The sequence below is a fragment of the Dermochelys coriacea genome, chromosome 7, assembly GCF_009764565.3.
Source record: "Dermochelys coriacea isolate rDerCor1 chromosome 7, rDerCor1.pri.v4, whole genome shotgun sequence".
Classification (NCBI taxonomy): Eukaryota; Metazoa; Chordata; order Testudines; family Dermochelyidae; genus Dermochelys; species Dermochelys coriacea.
Window position 1 is genome coordinate 48926823 of NC_050074.1, and position 20634 is coordinate 48947456.

Genomic DNA, 20634 nt, shown 5'->3' on the forward strand with positions numbered 1-20634 from the left:
CTGTCTCTGGCTCAGCTGGGCTCTGGCCACATCCAAGCGGGGTGGGGGAGGCAGATGTGGCTCTAGGCAGAGCACTCCCAGGGGGCAGCACAGGGTGTGGCCATGTGTCTGGGGAGGGGCAGGCAGCCGGGGCATTGCAGTTCCAGCGGGCAGCCCAGCACTCCTTCCAGAGGGCAGGGAGATGGGATACCAGGGGGCTGCAGGTTGGGATTGAGTGGCACTGGCAGAGCTGGGGGGACCTTATACCACATTGACTTGCTCAGTTTTCCCTTTCCTGGATATTGAATTCCTTCATACATGTGGTAGCTGCCCACCCCGTGTACACATTGTGGGGGATGCTCAGGACCAGGCAGGGTTAACCCATAACTGCCCCCCACATGGGCTCTGCTGATGCAGGGGCCTCTTGGGGAGACTTGGGACCGATGAGTTGCACTCTTAGAGTGAGCGGGTGGGGGGAGAGGGGCAGAGGGAGATTCTCCAGGCATCAGGCTGCAGCAGGCCCCCCAGCTGGTGCAGGGAAGGGGGCAGCTGATGGGCACAGAGGAGGAGCCAGCTGGGGTGGGGGTTTGCACGGCACGGCAGGGTCAGGCATCCAGAATCAGTCCCAGCTGGTCCTTCCCACTGAGGCAGGGGGGTTGCTAGCCCAGGCTGGGGGGTGGGTATTGACCGAGGCGCCGGTGTCAGCCCCAGGCCCCCGGTGCTGCAGGGCCTGACCCGGCCTCTTGTCTCGCAGGGACTGGTACCTGAACGGGAACTACCTGGTGATCCTCATCTCCCTCACCATCATCCTGCCCCTGGCCCTGATGAAGCAGCTCGGTGAGACACCTGCTCAGGGCCAGGTCGGGGCTGGCAGCTGGGGGGAAAAGCGGGGGGGGCTGGGGTGCGGGATACCCGAGAGAGGGGCCCATGGTGCATTGTAGGTGCCCGCCCCACCCCCAGCTCTGCCGCATGGACAGATGGGCAGCACATCCCCCACCCACCCCGGCACAGTGGGACAGGTGAACGCCATGTGGGGCGAGCGGATGGGGAGTTGGGGGGAGCTGGGATCAGAGCTGGGATGCAGTGAGGGCTTGGAGCCAGGCTGCTTCGAGCTGAGGGCGGGGCAGGGAGAGGGGAAGCGAATCTTAGGGGGGAAGGAAGGGAGATAGCAGGGAGGGGAGGTGTTTGGAGGGCAGGGTAGGACCAGCCTGTGACTGGAGGAGGGGAGTGACAAGGGGGCCAGTGGGATCTGCCTCTTGCTGGGGTTGGGTGGGTGCCAGGTATCTGTGCCAGCGCCCTCCGTGCCGTCCCTTGCCCCACCAGGGCTCATGCCCCCGCCCCACACATACACCATGCGCCTCACCCCTTGGAGCCCAATCCCCATATGCATCTGGGCCAAGGGCAGAGTCCAGCTAGGGGACTGGAGGCAGCAGTCCGGGATGAGTCTGGTGCCCATGGCTGGATCTCTGCCCATCCCTCCCAAAGCAGACTGAGCCCTGAGGCTCTGTGCCCCAGATCCCTTGGTGCCAACCCCATGAGGGCCAAGGATGACGAGATGGGACACACCCAGCTCTGCTCACGCCCACCCCTGCTCTCCTCTCTCCCCAGGCTACCTGGGCTACGCCAGCGGGTTCTCCCTCAGCTGCATGGTCTTCTTCCTCATCTCGGTGAGTCTGCCAGGGCCCTGGGAGGCACCAGGACCCCCGAGAAGGGCCAGCAGGCCGGACGTGCCTAGCCCCTGCTGTGCTGCAGCAGCAACCGCGCCCGCTCTCCCAACGGGCACATGCCCTGACCTGGGCATGGCTGGAGCTTCCCCCTGCATGTCTCAGGTGCCCACTGAACTGCTCTGGATTCCAGCTCCCCGGGACTCCCTGGAGGTTCGGGGGGAAGCCCCGCCATTGCCCCCCACCACGGGGTCACCCTTCTGCACAAGGACCTGGGATGTGGGCACTGGTCCTGACTGACGGGGGGGTCCCCGTTTCCTGAGGGGTGGTGCCCAACGCCCATCCGGGCTGGCTTGCACCTTGCTTCTCATCCTGGGTGGCCCGTGGCCCGGCTGAAGCTTGGGATGCTGCTGCTACTGGGGAGGGATCGGGAGCACGGGGGCCACACGAAGGGCCTGACTCTGAGTGCTGGGCTCTGCGGGCTGAGGTGGGAGATAGGGGGCTCGGGGCATGAGGAGCCTGGTGTGATCTCAGCCCTGGCATGAGGAGCTGCACGCCTGTCATGTGGGCGCTAAGTGCCATGTTTCTGTCTGGGGGGGCGGGGGCCGGCTGCAGCTACACATGGGCAGAGACCAGCCGCTCTCCCCTCACCAGGGTCCCTGGGGGAGCTGCACGGCCTGCTAGCTCTGGGGAGCTGGGTTTAAAGCCGGTGTAGCTCCCAGGTAGAATGTGCTTTTTCTAGCGGCCAAATGGCTCCGTTCTGCAATAGCTGAAACATTGCAAACTCCACTTCGGAGGGGCCCTGGCCTGGGGTAGCAGGGGGCTGTGGGTCGGGAGTGAGGAGCACCAGCAGAGCTGGTGGGGATCCCAGGGCTGGGAGCCCCAAGAACCCTCTGTTCCCATTGGCCCTGTGCTGGGGGTTGCTAGTGACTCCAGCAGGGGTAGGACGGGGCCTGGTGGCTCAGCGCTCGCTCCCATGGCTGCCCAGGGCTCCAGACACCAGCTGGGGACTCTAGGTCTCTGCTCTGGGCTGTAGAGAAGGGGTGGGACCTGCTGGGCTTGTCATGACTGTTGTGGCCCCAGACAGGGACCCTGGCCTGGCAAGAGACTGGTTTATTTCTGGTTGAAGAAGCCTAGACCCGGGTGGAGGGGTGGGCGAGGGCTCCAGGGCAGCGGCTGCGGGAGAGTGCTGAGCTTTCAGGGACAGCAGAACACACGGAGAGTTTCATGCCCACGCACAAAGGCACACACACACTCATGCACGTGCACACAGGCACACGGAGAGGCACACACAACGTGCCAGATATGAGAATTCTCTGCCCATCACCAAACCCTGCTGTGACGTCAGGCCCTGGAAGGACCGAGTGGTTACAAAGACTTTGTGGGGTTTCCGTTGCTCGTCTCGTAGGCAGGTGGGTTTGGCTCCAGTGCCCACAATCTGAGACCGGTGCCCCCAGTTCAAGGCGGGAGCAGGAGTTTCCGGCAGGGCAGAGAAGGACTCTGAGGGTTGAACCGGGAAGGCCTGGCTGGGTCAGTCAGTGATGCAGGGGGATGGGCCACTCTCCCTTGCCCCATGATTTCCCCCTCATGCTTGGGTAGCACCCGTCTCCTTCGCCGCCTTTCCTCCCAGGTTTCAGAGCTGGGGCTGAGCCACTGTGGGGCCATGGGCAACACTGGCAGGGCCGGGTGCTGACCGAGTTTTCCGCCCCATCCCTGCCCAGGTCATCTACAAGAAGTTCCAGATCCCCTGCCCCCTCCCTGAGCAGGATGGCAATGGCACACGCAACCTCAGCAACGCCCAGGGCAGCACCAGCGACTATCAGAATGGCTACCCGATCCTCCAGCCAGCTGCTGCCGGGGCCACCTGCTCCGCCAGCCTCTTCACTCTCAACTCCCAGGTACCATCCGTGCCAGGCCACACCGCAGGCCAGCCAGGATCCCATTGGAGCCCTGCTCTGGGTGCGGGTGTGTCCCGGGAATGCTATGGCCACATCTCAGCCCTGCCGCTGACCCTGCTGCCATCGGGCCAAGCCCAAGGATCACTAACCATGCCTCAAACCCCCAAAATGGCAGGACTGGCTCCCAAGCCATGAGACTTCACACAATCCCCTGGGTTTTCCCTTCGCCTTGGGGCGTCTGTGCCATCAGGTTGTGCTTGGGCCACTTTTCCTCTGGACCCAGAGATGCTCTTTATTTAAAATGTGCACTGAGCTTCTCCCCGGTTCATGTGCCTCCAGGAGCTGGAGCTTGGTGGGACCCAAACTCAACTGGTGGGAGCCAGCAGTTCTGCACTGGAGGTTGTGAGCCCGGCACCCTCCCCTGGGCCCTCTTGGCCACTCCACTCCCATCCTCCCCATTTGCTCCCACCACTGGGTCATGCCCAGCTGCATGGACCCAGACCAGGGGTGCTGGGCACCTGGGGTGCTCTGGATAGCTCTCTGTAGCTGGTGCCCTGCACCGTTATCCATCAGCCCTGCCCCGCTGACCCTTAGTGTCTCCTGCAGACAGCCTACACCATCCCCATCATGGCGTTTGCCTTCGTGTGCCACCCCGAGGTGCTGCCCATCTACACGGAGTTGAAGGAGTGAGTACTGGGGGGCCGGGATGTGGTGGGGCAAAGGCGGAGAAGGAGGTGGCCCCGGGACCCTGCCCCATTGCTCCCTAGAGGAGCCTGAGCCAGTGTCACTCAGCCCCTGAACCCAGGGTAGCTCCGTGGTAGGCAATGGGGCGACTCCAGGTATACGCCAATGTAGCAAGGATCCATGCCCAGATGGGCCCCCACCCCTTGTGGCTGGACCATGTACCCCAGCCAGGGGCCCCACTGCTGCCCTGGGACTCCCAGATCTGGGTTCTGCTCCAGCGGGTTCTGGTGCCACCCCTGCCTCATTGCCCAGAGCGACCTGCCCTCTGCCTTGTGGCACCTGGAGCCCAGGCACGGGGCCAGTTGCGGGCACTCCCAGACGTTCTGGGGACCTTCGATCCATGCCAGCTCTGCAGCTCACGCCCTCACCTTGCCGGCCTCATGGCTGACAGGCCCACGTGGGGCAGGGACCACCCACTGTTCGCCTGCCCCTTTCTACAACAGGGCCAATAGTGGAAGTAGCTCCTGCCTCCCGTCCTGTCTCTGAGTCAGGCCAGCACCCTCTCTTGGCACCGGAGAGTCCTGCTTTCAATGAGGGTGGCTACTCAGACAGCTGAGATGCCTGCAGGAGCCCTCCGATGCTTGGTACTCCAGGGACAGGGAGGGCGATGGCGCGCTGCTCCCCAGCCAAGCCTGCTGGGGACCCATCTGTTCTGCACTGCCAGGCACCAGCTGGCACCACGGGGTTTGCCCCAGGAACGTGCCCCTCCCTCGCCAGTGCCAAGCAAGAGAGACCCAACTTAGCAGCCTGGAAAGGGCTCAGAACTGAGAGCTTGGCTCCGCGGCCAGAGCAGGGTGAGCCCAGCCCACGTGGGTGGTGGCTGCTGGCAGCCGGCGAGTCTAACCCTGCTCTGGCCATCCCACAGCCCTTCCAAGAAGAAGATGCAGGGCATCTCGAACATCTCCATCGCCGTCATGTATGTCATGTACTTCCTGGCTGCCCTCTTTGGCTACCTCACATTCTACGGTGGGTGCCCACTCCCCTGGCGAGACGATCCCCACTCCCCACCTCCTCATCACTAGCCCCAGAGGGACCCAGCCAGCGCCTGCCAGAACTGGATTACTGGCTCCATTGGCTGCATGGCTCAGAGAGCTGGGAGCCGTGTGGCTCATGCAATGGGGCAGCTGTCTCCTGCCAAGGTTCTCCCAGACCCAGCCATGGCAGGAGCCATGGGACTCGCGGCTATGGGGCTGCCCTCTCCCGCCCAGGTACCACCAGACCCAGCCATGGCAGGAGCCATGGGGCTCATGATATGGGGCTGCCATGGCAGGGCCCCTCCAGTGCAATCCACCCAGCAAAGTCATGTTGCTGGGTTCCCAGTCTCAAGGGCTGACTGGTGCCGCTGTCACGCACCAACCCAATGCCTCACCAGGCAGTTGCAGAGCCATGTTGGCTGGTTTCCCCATGGGACAAGTCTCCCTGTGGGCCGGCGGGATAAGTGGGGCTCGCCCTGGGTGAGACTGAAACAGGTTGTGTGCCGCAGGCCGGGTGGAGTCAGAGCTGCTGCACACCTACAGCTACGTGGACCCCTTTGACGTGCTGATTCTGTGCGTGCGTGTGGCAGTGCTGACCGCCGTGACACTGACCGTGCCCATTGTCCTATTCCCGGTAGGTGATGCCACCCGCCAGCCTCAGGGGTGGGTGAGGGGACAGGGCCTTTTCCCCAACATCAGAGGTTCTGGCTTCCTGTGCAGTGCCCCACACTGGGGAACACTGGTGCCATGATCTCAGGCCCCTGCACAGCTTCAGTTGGCACAGGCTGGCCGCTTGTGGGTAGTGCCAGCAGAGGCTGGATGGGCTTTGGCGACTGAGGGCAGCCCAGTGTGGAGCCCTGGCACTGCGTGGTCCTTGTCGGACCTGGGGTTTCTCTGGCTGGGCCTGGCCCTGCATGGGCCGCGGTGAGCAAGGGAGGGACATGACAACAGTAGGAAATGGACATTTATACAAACTACAGGAAGGGAATTATGGGGGCCAGCCAGGGACTGGGGTGAGTGGGGCCCAGGGACCACAGTGATGGGCACCATACTATAGGTTGGCCCTCGTGGATGTGGGGCGAGTGGGGCCCAGAGGCCATGGTGATGGTCACCATACTACAGGAGGTCCATGGAGGGAGTGGGACGAGTGGGCCCAGAGGCCATAGTGATGGACACCATACTACAGGGAGTCCATGGTGAGTATGGTGGGCCCAGAGCAGGCTGGGATCCAGAAAGGGAACTGGCTGTGGGCGCAACTCAGGGCACACAATCTGACCCTCTCCCCACTAGGTGCGCCGCGCAATCCAGCAGATGCTCTTCCAAGGCAAGGACTTCAGCTGGGTCCGTCACACAGCGATCGCTGTGGTCCTGCTGAGCACCATCAACCTGCTGGTCATCTTTGCCCCCTCCATCCTCGGCATCTTCGGCCTGATTGGTGAGTCCTGGCGCGTACCGCCTGAGCCACCTCCATGGCGCAGCAGGAGCCCAGTGCTCCCCACACTGGCACCCTGTAGGCTGGGAAATAGTGTCTGGTCTGTCGTACCAGATTCCCAGCCCCCGGGGCGTGAAATCCACTGCTCCTCCCCAGCACAAGGGTAGCTTCCATGCACGCTTCCTCCTGCTGGCCTGCCTCAGCCCTGGGCTGGAGGGACCTGTACAAACAAGGGAAGGAGTGCCGGTGGGGAAACTGAGGGTCCTTTGCCTAAGGCCACAGAGTGAGTCAGTAGCAGTGCTGGGAACAGATCCCAGTGGTGAGGGAATTCAGTCTCCACAGCCTGGGAATCCCTGCCTTTGCTGCTACAGGGGAGGCAGCATTGCCTACTGGGTAGGGCTGGCCTAGCAACCTGGGCAACCTCAGCTAGGTCACATCCCCTCTCTGTGCTTCAGTGTCTCCTCCCAGCCTGGGGCTGTCTGCTCCATCCCCTGCTCAGCCCATGATCTCTGCCCCACAACACTATCAGTACAGCAGGCCCATTGGTCCCTGCTTCAACTGAGCCCCCCAACTCCTCTCAGGATTGGCCCAGACAGACAAAAGGACCCCCTCCCTTTGCTGCTCCCCTCTGATCATTGTAACCGCAGGATTTAAATGCGGCACCAGCTGCTCTCCCTTGTCATTGGCCTCTGGAGTCCCGGCTTGTCCACTGTGTTAGCTCAAAGCCCAGGGGCTCAAGGCTGAAGCCTGGGGGCTTCTCTTTGTTTGCAGCTTGGGTGTATTTTTTTAATTCCTGTTCTGCCGCTGCACTCATCACGCCGGATCTGTTCCTAGTATCAGGAGGTGGCCGTGTTAGTCTGTACCCATAAAACCAACGAGGAGCCCGGTGGCACCTTAAAAACTAACAGATTTATTTGGGCATAAGCTTTCGCGGGTAAAAAACCCACTTCTTTGGACTCCTCATTAGATCTGTTCCTGGGATCCTTGGCTGGCCATGGGGCAAGGCTGGCACCTGGGGATTGTACCAGGGTGGCTAGCCCCACTGTTTCCAAGGAAGCTAATAGAGGGGGGGAGGTTTGGATCTAGCCAGGTATGGGGCTTGGCTTGGGGTCAGGTGGTTGTGGGGGGCTGGGAGCTGCTGGCTGCTCCCCCGCGCCTCCGTACCCATTCTCTCCTGATGTTCTCCAGGTGCCACGTCAGCCCCCTGCCTCATCTTCATTTTCCCGGCCATCTTCTACATCCGCATCGTACCCAAGGACAAGGAGCCTCCGAAGTCCACCCCCAAGATCCTGGTACATCCTCTCTAGCCAAGCTGACTGTCGGGGGGAATCGTGCCGCTAATGGGGACTGCATGGGGATGATTTATTTGGGGATTGGTCCTGCTTTGAGCAGGGGGTTGGACTAGATGACCTCCTGAGGTCCCTTCCAACCCTGAGATTCTATGCAGAGGGTGGCCCTGGGCCAGCATTGACTCTGCTTTTGGGGTCCCCTCCAGAGGCCTCCCGCCCAACTCTCAGGGGTGCTGACCCCCCACTGAGAGGCTAAAGGACCAGCAGGGCAATTGGCACAGCTGAGGTCATGCCTCCTTGCCAGTGTGTTTCAAGTCAGTCACCCAACATTAATAGCCATCAATATTCTGAAAACAATGGCCTTAATTTCCAGAGTCCTCCCCTCTGTCTGTATGGGGGGGGCACAATTTTAGGGGGAACCACAAATCCCTCGCACTTTGCAGAGGGGTGGCTCTCACTTTAGAAGCAAGGAAGCGCATTTATAGCATGGGAGGCTCCTCAGATGTCACAAGGATACAACCCATGAGTCCTGAATCTGAGACCATCCCCACTAACCACTAGACCCAACTCCCCTCCCAGAGCCAGGGATAGAACCTAAGTTTCCTCTAAGCTGCACAACTGCAGATCAGGCTATTAAGGGCCAAGCAGGCACGCAGCAGGGAGAGGCACCTCTCATCCGGCCCCGGACTGCTGTGGCAAGAGAGGGCTGGAGGGAGTCGAGTCCTCTCTCCCCAGGGCAGCTGCACCCCAACCCCCTCATCCCCAGCCCCATCCCAGAGCCTGCACCCCCAGCTGGACCCCTCACCCCCCCCACATCCCAACCCTCTGCCCTAGCCCTGAGCCCCCTCATTCACCCCAACCCCCTCATCCCCGGCCCCACCCCAGAGCTCTCACCCCCAGCCAGAGCCCTCACCCCCTGCAACCCAACCCCCTGCCCCAGCCCTGAGCCGCCTCCCACACTCTGAACCCCTCTGCCCCACCCCCACCACACATCACCTCCAAATATGCACATAAAAACATTCATTCCAGACATGGACATAAAAAAAAAATAGAGGGACCATTGGATAGAACACAGGAGTCCTGAATGTCAGTGGCACCACCACCACTAAACCACATTCCCTCCCAGAACTGGGGATAGAACCCAGGAATCCTGGTGCCTAACCCCCGCTCTAACCACTGGACCTCTGGAGGAAAGGGCCTGCAGAAGAAAGGGAGATAGTTATAACAATTAAGTTTGGGCTGGGGGAGGAGGGGATGAGCTGTGTGTCTGGGGAGCGCGGGTGGGCTGGGTCGAGGTTGGAGCTGTGTGTCTAAGGGGCAGAGGTGGGTAAGGTTGAGGGTTGAGCTGTGTCTGAGGGGATCCGGGTAGGTGAGGTTGGGAGTGGAGCTCTGTGTCTGAGGGGTGTGGATGGGTGGGGTCAGATGTCTGGAGCTGTGCCCAGTGCGCCGAGCCCGCCCCGCGCCTGATGTCTCCTGCCCCCTGTCTCCTCCATTGCAGGCTGCCGGCTTCGCGGGCCTCGGAGTGCTCTTCATGGTCATGAGTCTCAGCTTCATCATCAGCGACTGGGTGATGGGTGGCACCAAGAGCGGGGGCAGCCACTAAGAGGGCAAGAGGAGCTGCCCTCCTGCCCCCACCCCACACCCTGGGAGATGGGGCTGACTGAGCCATGCTCCCCTGCCCCTGTCCTGCTGCTAGTACTGTCCAGCGACCTGGTCCTCACCGCTGCCGAGCCAGGGACGCACCCGGAGCCCTGTGGCACTACTGGGATTTTCCCAGTGCAGGCGAGCCAGCCCTTCGCAGCCAATGAAAGTAGTGTGGGGGGGGGGCGAGCTATCCCCCAGCTTGGGGGTTGGCCTGGCTGGGCTGGGCCAGTCCGGCCGGGGAGCTTCGAGTGCCAGAAGGAGGAGAAGCAGGTCTAATGGCTGTAGCATAGGAGTGGGCTCTATTCCCGGCTCTGCCCTTGTTCGGCTAGGTGAGCTTGCCTCAGTTTTCCCATCTGTAAAATGGGGCTGCTACTTCCCTACCTCACTGGGGGGCTGGCTGCAAGACGGAGCCGCTCCATGCACATGTGGAGCAGTCAGAAGCCCCTGGATGGCGGTTCCAGGGGGGGCAGGAAACAGGAAGCAAGTGCTGCCGAGTGGGAAGTGATGCAGACAGAGGGCACGTCCGGTCAGGGAGCAACTCGGCGACGAAAAAGAAACAAAATGTGGCAGGGTGTAGTGCTGTCTCGTTCTGTGCCTCAGTTTCTTTTTCCCTGCCGGGGCACAGGGCCAAACATGCCCTTCCGAAGCCCCTTTTCCTGTTGGGGGGGGGTTCACGCTCTGTGAGGCAGCAGCAGAGTTGTGTTAAGCCCGCAGCCATGATCTCACACCTGCCAAGGAGGGTGGCATTTGGGGTGAACTGAGGGGCAGGGACACCCTGCACTGGAAGGAGCAGGGCCTTGGCATGTATCACCTTGACCCGTGTGGGTGGAGAGTCCAATGCCAACCCTGGTATGTCCCCCCCAGCTGCTATCACAAAGGGAGCCTTGCCCGCTGCCTGGATCAGTTCCCTGCCCCACAGCACTGAAAGACATGGCCCAACCATGCCCCCTTCTCAGGAGGGCCCTCCCACTGGCTGGCAGATGGTGCCCCACTGAGAGCTGGCAGTGTGTGCTGGGAATTGTGGCCCTGCCATTGAGCCTTTATAGAAACTAAACAATCCCTAAAACTTGATTTCCTGCTAATGGAAATAGTTTAGGAGAACTTACATTAATTTATATTGTATATGTGTACACACACACACACACGCGTACACACATACTGTTGTTATTGTGTTACTGACCTTGCGGTTAGTGATTTCCATAGGGTGCCCGTCTCATGCAGATCGTGTCAGAGCTGGGAGGGTCCAGTGAAATTGTGTTTGGTTGGCTGCTGTCTTCAATTTGGGATGCCCTCTCGTTACTGCTTGTGGTGGGCATGAGGAGAATCAGTTCACCATGGGCCTCTCCTTTTGTCCTCCCACCTGGCCAGTTCGCTGGGGTGAAGCCAAACCTGGGGGCGCTGGCAGCGTGCACCTGTTTAATATCTTCTGCCCCCCTTTGAACAGGTCTTCTCCACCTCTCTGACCTGTGGTCCCATCAGACTTCAACCCAAACCAAAGATGGCTCCCAGCCCTCTCCACATGCTATGGTCATGGGTCCCTCTTCCTCAGGGTCTGGCTGGCTGTGGGGCAGGACATGGGCAGAAGAAGCCACCATGGATGTAGCCTCCTCCCAGACCCACAGCAGGAGCCGTTCTTGGTGCCTTGGAGTGGGGAGACCTGCAGAGCTCCCTAGCTAGCTGTGGGTGGGGGTCCCCAGGCAGTGAGAGGGCCTCCTACCCTAGCTGCTAGTGAGGGTTTGACTGCGCTATCCCTAGCGCCGTGGGAACCACGTGATAGCTTTGATTTCCCCAAAGGGAGAGCCCGTGTCACTCTGAACTTTTCCTGTGTGAACCTGAGTAGTCCCGGCAACAGGGTCCTGGTTATACTGGCTGTTGGTGGGCTGGACTGGAAAGTGAGCTGGTATGGGTGCCTAGATTGTAGTTAGAGGAAAAACCCATGCAGAGTCACAGCTCACCACCCAGCTAGTGAGGGGCTGGGCCTGTGTTCGCCCTCGATCCTCAATCCTGCCCTAAGGGGGCAGGCTGCCTGGGTATGTGAGGGTCACTCATGGAGGGGTGAAGGCAGCAGCATTGTATCTGTGTTGGCTGGCAGGGAACACAGGTGGGGCTCCAGAGTGGGCACCCCACTGAGGGGAGTTTCTGGAGGCTGGGGTTCAGCTAGGAGAACTGCGACAGGTTTTTCTGGACTCCCGCAGGTGCCTGGGCTTCTTTGACAATGCTCTTCAGACCTCCCCGGGGGGGGTGCTTCCCCAAGGGCCTCTCCTGCTGTCCTGCCCGCCCAGTTGGCTCCCCCCAGCCCTGAAGCCAGAGCTGAGGGGCCAACAGGGTGAACCAGCTGCCTTCTTGGGTATACAGCCATGTGCAGGCCTGTGGTGCTGATGTCATGGGGCGCATGGGGCTCCTGCCTGAGGCCTCCCCGGGCCCAGCTGCAGTGTCACACCCTCAGTGGCCAGGGCACCCATGGGCACAGGGGGCTGTTTGTGGCCGCTGTGACTCAGGGATGTCCCAAACCAAGGCACAGCCGCTCCCCCAGGGCTCTCTCCCCGGTTTGGCCAAGCAGAGGAGAGTCCCTGGGCTGGAGTGAGACCCATTGACGTCCTGTGGGGGGGCAGCCCTGATGGCTGGGGGCAGACAAGGGTAATCAGTAGGGAGGAGCGGTCAGGGTGGGTGTGTATGTAACCAACATGCCTCCTGGGTGTTGTGCTTTGTCCCCTCTAGTGGTACAGAGACCACTTAGAGATTAGTGAGTCTGCTACAGCTGTAGCTCGGAGGCAAGTGGCTTTTAGCTCACACAGTAGAGGCTCATACACTAAGCTCCAGAGGTCCCAGGTTCCATCCCGCCTGCCAATGACTGGGGTCTTTTGGTGTTACATGTACACGAGGGGGGGCAGGGCCCATGGGGGGAGCTGGTGATGTGCTGGCAGATTCCATTCTGAAGGACAGGGAATACCCTAGGCAGTAGAGGAATGGGGGGCTTGATCTCCCGAACAGAGAACACTGGTGGCTCAGCCCATGGCAACGTAGGGCCCAGACACTAAGGTGACAGGCACCAAATACCTATGCAGTGTAATGAGTCATGGTCTGTGGGATGCTGCTGCCCCCTGCTGCCCAGGGTCATCATTGCCTTCAATGCATCTGATGAAGTGAGCTGTAGCTCACGAAAGCTTATGCTCTAATAAATTTGTTAGTCTCTAAGGTGCCACAAGTACTCCTTTTCTTTTTGCGGATACAGACTAACACGGCTGCTACTCTGAAACTTGCCTTCAGGCAGGCTCTAGCTCCCAGCATGACTGGGTGGTTTGGGTGTGTCACATGCCCCTCGGTGAGCCAAGGGAGGTCCTGGGGGCAAACCCCTGCACCTGTGTCCTGGGACATACCGGCTCTGCAAGCCAAGGAGCGATTGGCGAGCAGGTCGGGAGAGCCCCACACGAGCTGGGGGACATGGGGAGAACAGGCCTATGATGTGCAATAAGGCGATGCTGTGAGGTGCACTAATGTATTCGAATGGCAGAGGACATGGGGGTTGAGGGCTGGGGAAGAAACAGTACCCCTCCCTCTGTGCCCTCCCCCGCATGCCACAGATGTCGGGGGGCGGGTGGGCACGTGTAGGGCACCCGGCCCACGGCTGCCCCCAGGATGGCTCTTCTGCCTCATGAATGCAGCCCCTGCCCTCTCACTAATGCAGGGCCAGTGGCAGGCCTCTAGAGGGTGCTCTGCCCATGCACTGCAGCCCCTACCCAGCGCCCACCCGGCACAATGAAAAGATGCCTGCAGACATCAGGGACGCAGGATCGGGCCCAAAGCCGGTGCATTATGCATCATCATGCCCCCTCCACAAGGGGCGAGCAGAGCATCTCCCCACCCTCCTCCCACCATCCACCGCTGGGGAAGCGAGCCAGGTTGCAGATTCCCACTCTGTGCTAAACCCTCCCCACAGCCTTGTGCTAACACTGTCTGACTACCTGCCAGCCCCCTGCTCCAGCCTGCAGAAATGGTGCATTACTTAATTTCGCTTGCAATCAGAAGGCTGTCGAAAATACCCCTCCCCATGTGCATCCTGGCACATCCCCTACCCCCCCGCAGCTGCCCGCCTGACCCCATCATTCCTCTGGGTGCCACATGCCCAGGAACCTCTAGGTCACACCAAAAAACAAGCAGTTGCCTCCAAGTCTCCATCTGCTGCGTGACAGGCACCGTATGAATTCAGTGGGTGGGGTGGGGGGGGTGGGGGATGTGCCAGGACGCACATGGGAAGGGGTATTTTCGACAGCCCTCTGATTGCAAGTGAAATTAAGCAATGCACCATTTCTAGGGAGTTGACTAAGTGCAAATGAAGTAACTCAGAGATGTATTTTTGTATCGGGGTGCAGGAAGCTGGACAGCTTTGTGTCAATACTGTATATAAAAGTAGGGGTTTCTAAGGCGCGCTGTGTGGCTCTCAGTAGCTCTGTATAGTGGATATATACGTAGTCAATGGATAGGGACCACTCTACCAGATGACCTGCCTACGCTGCAGAGAACTGACCACGAGATCGGGCCATTCTATAGGCCGGTGGCCACTGCGACATTGGCTAGTAGGGGATGTCTCCGGATGTTGCTGTGCCGGTGTTAAACCATCTCCCAGTAGCCCATGGAGGCTCTCCATCAGATCAGGGCCTTAGTGAAGAGTGGGGAGGGCTAGACAGTTGCAAAGCTAAAGGGTGTTTTTAGTCCACTTTATAAGGGCCCGATCCTGCGAGGCGCTGAATGCCAGCCCGGCAGGGGCAGGCATTGCAATCAGTGGGTGCTGCTTGCCTCCCAGGAAGGGCTCAGCACCAGCACCACTTCCACGATTGGGCCACAGTCTTGGTTACCTGGGGGCTCTGTGGTATTGGAGAGCTCAAGTTGCTGTACCCTGCTGGCATGGCAAGGGAGGTGTGGGACAGCTTGTAACCACAACCGGGGCTCTCTGCTTCTCCCATCTCGGCTGTGCTCAGTGGGTCATTGCGCTAGGGTGCGTGTGCCCCTGCCTGCCCATTAAGAGGTGGCGGGGCCCAGGTCAGGTTCGCCGGGTGGTGGCAGGTTGGTCCGGCCGTCCCTCTCCATCGCTCTGTCCATGAGGCGGCTCAGCAGGCTCCAGCATAAGGGGTAAAGCAGATTTCAGTCTCACTGCATTCGGGACGCTCCTGCGGGGGTCGGGCTGAGCCTCCAGTGCCAGCGCTGGCCTCCCATGCCCTGTTCCTTCCCTAGCACATTCCCAGCCTGTGAAGGGGGAGCGAGGCGCTGGCAAAGGAGCTGCATAGCTGTAGTGTGTGATAGGGCTAGCGGTCGGTTTTAAATTATATGGTTAAATTAGATTTTTATTTGGAAAGGAAACAAACAACCCCCCCCTTTTTAAACAACAATAAAGGAAAAGCAAAATCTCCCTGGATCCATGTGTTCTTGACCCTGGGAGCCAATGAGACAGACCCAGTGTGCAGTAAGCTGAGATCCTGCAGAACTACATGTGTGCGTGACTGCAGCGCACATGCCAGACCCATGCTAAAGACCCATGTCAACTGTGGCTCAGGCACAGAACGGGACATACAGCACACACGTATCAGTGGGGAGCCACCCCACTGTAAGTCACTCGCTTGTGAATTACTGCATGGCATGGTGAGTGCCTCCAAACAAACCAATGAGCTCAGCCTCTTCCCATGTGGCCAAAGGCAGATCTAAGGAGTTTATGTTTATCCCCTTCTGAGGTTGAGATGAGCATAAGGTAGGCCTTTCATCTGGGCAGACTGAAAATGGACAGAAGGAAATCATTACTGGTGCAGCATGCAAAATTAACGTGGAACTCATTGCTACAATGTATCACTTTGGCCACCAGCAAAGTAGCTTTTTGTTGTTGTTCTTGTTGTTTTTTAAGGATGAGGCATTTATATAGAGAATGAAAACACCCAGAGTTATCATGGAGAGACTCAAACATCTAGAAAGGTTTTAAAGCCACATGCTTCAGGGCATGCTTCAGCCACATGCTTCAGGACCTAATGCAGGTCAGGAAGGAACTGCCCCTATGGACAGGTTATTCAGTCATTGTCCACTAGGGGCTTTCTTTCACTTTCCTCTGAAACAGCTGCTGCTGGGTTGCCGTGCTCTGCCAGTTCCTATGTCCCACGCACGTATGCGAGCGCGTTGGCAGTGCAGCAGGCATATGCTCTCTGTGGTACAGTGAGCGCACGGTAGCAGAAGCCCAGTCTGTGATCGCTGCAGTGCGACTGTGCACAGTGCAGTAAGTGCGATGAAGACGTTGGTCCCTAGGTCACAGAGGAGACACATCAGTGTCAGCCCAGCCTGCAAGTGTCTGTTCTAAGGTCCCTGATGCACGGGGAGGTGAGTCAGGCCTCCTCTGCTTGGCGAGCCCAGAGCAATCGCTGCCTGGGCCCAGCCCCATCAGCGCTCGTTTGCTGTATCCGTGTGGGTGGAGCCGAGGCAATGGAGAGCACAGTCAGGCAAGCTCCAGCGACGCTGCCGTTCAGTGAGCTGCATGCACAGCCCCGATTCGAGGTAACTCTGCTCCAGAATGTGGGGCTGCTGTTTTGTCATGAATGAAACACACCAGGGTTAGTCCAGGCTTCAGATCGGAGACCACCCCACAGCGCTCCAGGAGCCAGTGTGTGGATGAGTTGGGGCTCTTGCATAGTGCTAGGGGCAACTGCGCAGCAGAGAATGGGGGAGGATCACCTCTGCGCTCAGGGTCACTGCCCCAGGCCTGTGCTAGGTACATCGGACAGCAGGGAATGGGGGGGAGGACATCACCTCTTCTCTCAGGGTCACTGCCCCAGGCCCATGCTAGGGGTGCTGGGCAGCAGGTAAGAGCCAGCCCTGGCCCTGCAGAACTTAACTAGACATGTTGTGGGGGAGATGCACCAGCCCAGTGGCAGAAGCAGGCATAGAAGCCAGGTCTCCCAAGCCCCAATGCTCTGCTTTGCCCTCTAGTCCATGCTGCCCCAGCTGGACAGTTTGGCCGATGGTGTGCTCATCTCCCCGCTGGCCGAGGGGGCTCTGGGCAAGCCCAGCACACAGAGAGCAGCCAGGACTGTGTCGCAGCAACCAGCTATTCCTTGGGCCAGACTCCTACCATGCAGGAGACATGGGGCTGCAGGGTTGAGGGGAGGTGCCCCCACCCCGGCCCCTGGCAGCACGCCGACAGCCTGGCAATGGCAGGATGGCCACAGGGAGTCCCAGGTGGAGGACAGCTGCTAAGCCTGCATGGCGTGCCATGAAGTTAGCTGCATGGCGAGTCATCCCCTGGCCTCCATCTGGTGCTTTGCTCCCGGGCAGGTGGCTGGGTGGCACTGCTGTGGGTTGTGAGGGCAGCGAAGCGGGGGAGATGGGGGCTGGCGAAGGGGGTGAACCCAGTGGCTGGATGAGGCCCTGATCCTGCTGCCCATATGAATTGTCCCCTCACACCAGGGCCTGTCACAATTTAACTGGCCCTTTAAGGGTGCTAGACTCAACCCCTGCCCGTTACCAGGCTGGCAGGTGATGGATGTGAGGCTGGGGCTCGCCCTGCAGATAAGCTGATTTAGAGACCAAGCAATGCCCCGAGAGGCAGAGACAGGCAGGGGTAGGAGCCCCAGAGCCGAGCCGGTCTCCCCGTGGGCGGGGTGGAAAGGCCTGGCTGGGCAAGACCTGGGGCGGGGGCTTGCCAGCCAGCTGAATGGGGCAGGCTAGTGCAGAGGGCTCAGAGAGCATAGGGGACCATTCCCTCCTCCAGCCTGAGCATCCATCTGCTGCTGGCCATTGACTCCCACCCCACTACCCCGTCCTGAGCCCAGTGACTCTAGCCAGCCCAAAGCATGCCAGGCCTTGGGAGCCTGCTGGGACCAGGCAGGACCGAGAGGCCTTCAGTGCCTGAGGGAATCGCTTAGGTGAGCCTTGCCCAGGTGTACCCCAGCAGGTGTCCACGTCCCATGCTGCAGAGGAAGGAAAAAAACACCTAAGGTTCCCGCCCGGGGAGGAGGGGGGTTCCCGTCTATTACCCAGCCTCGGGAAGTTCAGGTCTAGGACAGAGGTGGGAAAACTACGGCCCACGGGCCACATCCAGCCCTTGGGACCAACCTGCCCAGCCCTTGAGCTCCCAGCCGGGGAGGCTAGTCCCCAGCCCCTTCCCTGCTGTCCCCACTCCACTGCAGCCTCTGTTTGCTGTGCCGCCAGCGTTCTGTGCTGGCTCCAGCTGGGTGGCGCAGCTGCCAGTCCTGCTGCTCTGAGCGGCATGGTAAGGGAGCGGGGAACGGGTAGGTTGGATAAGGGCAGGAGGTCCTGGGGGGGGCAGTCAGGAGACAGGGAGCAGGGGGCAGTTGGATAGGTGTGGGAGTCCCAGGGGGCAGTCAGGGGACAAGGAGCAGGGGGGTTGGATGGATGGAGGGTTCTGAGGGGGGCTGTCAGGGGGCAGGAAGTGGGAGGGGCAGGAGCCAGGCTGTTTGGGGAGGCCCTCCACAACTCCGATGTGGCCCTCAGGCCAAAAAGTTTGCCCACCCCTAGTCTGGGGGTGTTTGGCGCCACCTTGTGGCCAGGACTGTACTGCATGCAGATCACTGCTGGAAGCCACAGTACACTGCTGCTGAGCTCGGGGCCTGGGTCACCACCTGGTCTCAACCAGGGCCCAGCTCCCTCCCTCACAGCCAAACGCCCGGCTGCCAGCAGAGAGAGAGAGGTTGACGCTGGGGAGCGGGACTGCCTTCCGTCTGGCAGCCATGCCCTCCTCCGTCCCCCCGCCCCGCCCCACCCCACCCCCACTGCAGAATCCCAGCACAACCAGGCAACATGGGCAGCTGGGGCTGGGCAACGCACAGCACCATGGCTGAGACTGCCCGTGTGGGCCCGAGGGTGGGAGAGCGTGTCAATGCCCCCTCTGCCTCTTCTTGTGCCCCTCTAGAAGAGGGAAAGGAGCCAGGGCCCCAGGCTAGCCGGTCTGGCCAGGTGCAGGTGGGTCCCTGTGATGCAGTCTTTGAGGGGTGGGGGACTGCTGCAAGGGCTGGGCTGTCTACACACACACACACACACACACACACACACGCTGTGGGGGTGCAAGCCCTCTGCTGAGTCACCCACCCCCCATTCCCTGCAGCACCCCCTAGTTCCGCTCTGGGATCAGTAGCAACTCAGAGGGGACAGCACCCTGCACTGAGTCAATCACAGCACTCCCTGAAGCACAGTGCCCCCTAGTACCGCAGTGGGGCGGGGGGGCATCATCCTCCCCACCAGTCTCTGCAGCACAGCACCTCCAAACATGCCCTGGCATGAAGTGAACCCCCCTCCCCACCCTCTTTGCTGATTCTGAGCAGAGCTGGGAGCATGCAGCAGAATTCAGCGCCCACTCTGGATTCGACCTCCCCAGGGCCGGGAGCAAGGCTCCTGCCCCCTCTACCAAGGGATTGGACTTCCATGGCATGCAGAGGAGTGAGGGCATTCCTACAGTGTCTTATCAGCAACTCCTGAGTGGCGCCGAGAGGTCAGCATGGCCTGCACCTCCCTGGCATGCAGCCTGCCTTGAGCACTGGTCCACTGCCACAGCGACCAGCTTGGGTCTCACATGGCCCCCCCCAAGGTGCGGGAGGGAGCCCAGCAGGGCCAGCAGCCTCCAGGCAGCATGTAGCAGTGGCTGGTCTGTGCGGGGAGGGGGATGGCCCGAGGAGCCCTGGGCAGGGCTGATGGCTGCGGGTCCCCAGGCTGCATGGGCTGCCCAGCAGTCACTGTGCTGTAACAGGCTTTGGGATTCCCCCAGCTGGCCACTGGGTGGCCCCATCACCCTGCCCGCCCCGAGGACCGCGCCCAGGGGTTATTGCCCAGAGATGCCATGCAGGGCCAGGCTGCAGGCGGGGATGGGACAGCCAGGAGGTGCCTTGGGGGAAGGCGGCTGGGTGGGGAGGGGGCAGGTAGGCAGGATCAGGCCCCCTGTGACTCCCTGTCTGAAATGTTTGACTAGATGCCATTTAATGCTCCTAGCAGGACAGGAACTGCGCCAGGATCCACCACTCAGTGCTCCTGAGCCTCTCACGCCCTCCGCTCAGGACGCCCCAGGAAAGGGCAACCCCTGCAGTTCGGGTCCAGTGGGCACTGGGGTGCAAAGCACATGGGGGCTACAGGTAGCACCCCAAGCTCCAAAGCCCCCACCCTCCCCTGGGCTGGAGCAGCAGAGCAGTACGTGCTCCCCGAGGACGCTGGGCTCTGACGCTTTTACGCCCAGGCCCTGCAGAGGTTGCTGTGAGTGGAAGGAGCCTGGGGCCTATATAAGTCAGTCCTAGGCCCAGGTGGAGAAGTAGCAGTAAAGATGGTGAGCTGTTATGGGGTGCTGCAGGAAACAGCCCCAGACCAGGGCAGGGGGAGCCATGCTGCGCCGCGCCGCGCCGCGCCGCGCCGCGCCGCGCCGGAGAAGAAAGTACTGAAGGTAGTGGAGGTTGGGCATAGACCAGGACCTCTGCATAAAGACTGCATGTGCAGAGTATGGAGAGCTTAAGGGGAAAGAGACTAAAAGGGGGTACCTGGGGGGAGGGGACTTGAAATACTGATTGATAAGAACTGCCTTGTTCTCTGGCTTCCTACCGCTCCCCCCCGCCCTTTTCTGGGGTGGCCAGGTCATCCCAACCTCCCAGGCAATCCCCTGGGGATATTGGGGGTGAGCAGTGGGGCATTCCTCCTGTTCTCTGCCTGTAGCACAGAATCGTCTAGAGTCTGGGCTTGTTCTGGTTGCTTGGTTTAACATGCGGGTACTGGGCGGGGTGCTGGCCAGTGATAGATCAGACTGAGTGACCTGGTGAGCCCGGTTGAGCAGAGTCAGAGCTCAACGCTGCTTTTGGTCGCAGACCCCCAGCCATCACCTGTCTGGATTGCAGTCACCCTCAGACTCGCCGACTATCCCAGCAGGTCGGACCATAGAAGAGCTGGCCAGCCATTTTCAGTCTATTACTCAATTCCTTACAAAATGCAGCTCTGCAGAGAACAAACTGTGACGAAGTTGGGATTTTTGTAGTGTTTTACATGAAT

General features: G+C 60.4%; 1 protein-coding gene across 2 annotated transcripts in view; it reads left to right on the top strand.

Moving 5' to 3' along the window:
• The window catches only part of SLC38A3 (solute carrier family 38 member 3), an 87327-nt gene that overhangs the window by 57382 nt on the left and 9311 nt on the right, over positions 1 to 20634 (top strand). Inside the window, exons 8-17 of one of the 2 annotated variants that reach the window (XR_006282590.1) lie at positions 734 to 816; positions 1588 to 1646; positions 3365 to 3541; positions 4148 to 4227; positions 5151 to 5251; positions 5769 to 5893; positions 6550 to 6694; positions 7880 to 7983; positions 9479 to 11759; positions 12699 to 12703. Coding sequence is in view for 1 of the 2 variants with exons in the window: in XM_038409778.2 (XP_038265706.1) it covers positions 734 to 816; positions 1588 to 1646; positions 3365 to 3541; positions 4148 to 4227; positions 5151 to 5251; positions 5769 to 5893; positions 6550 to 6694; positions 7880 to 7983; positions 9479 to 9583 (979 nt within the window). In the remaining variant the exon portion in view is untranslated. Of the gene's footprint in view, positions 1 to 733; positions 817 to 1587; positions 1647 to 3364; positions 3542 to 4147; positions 4228 to 5150; positions 5252 to 5768; positions 5894 to 6549; positions 6695 to 7879; positions 7984 to 9478; positions 12820 to 20634 lie in introns of those variants that run through there. The other variant, XM_038409778.2, reaches the window with a different exon arrangement.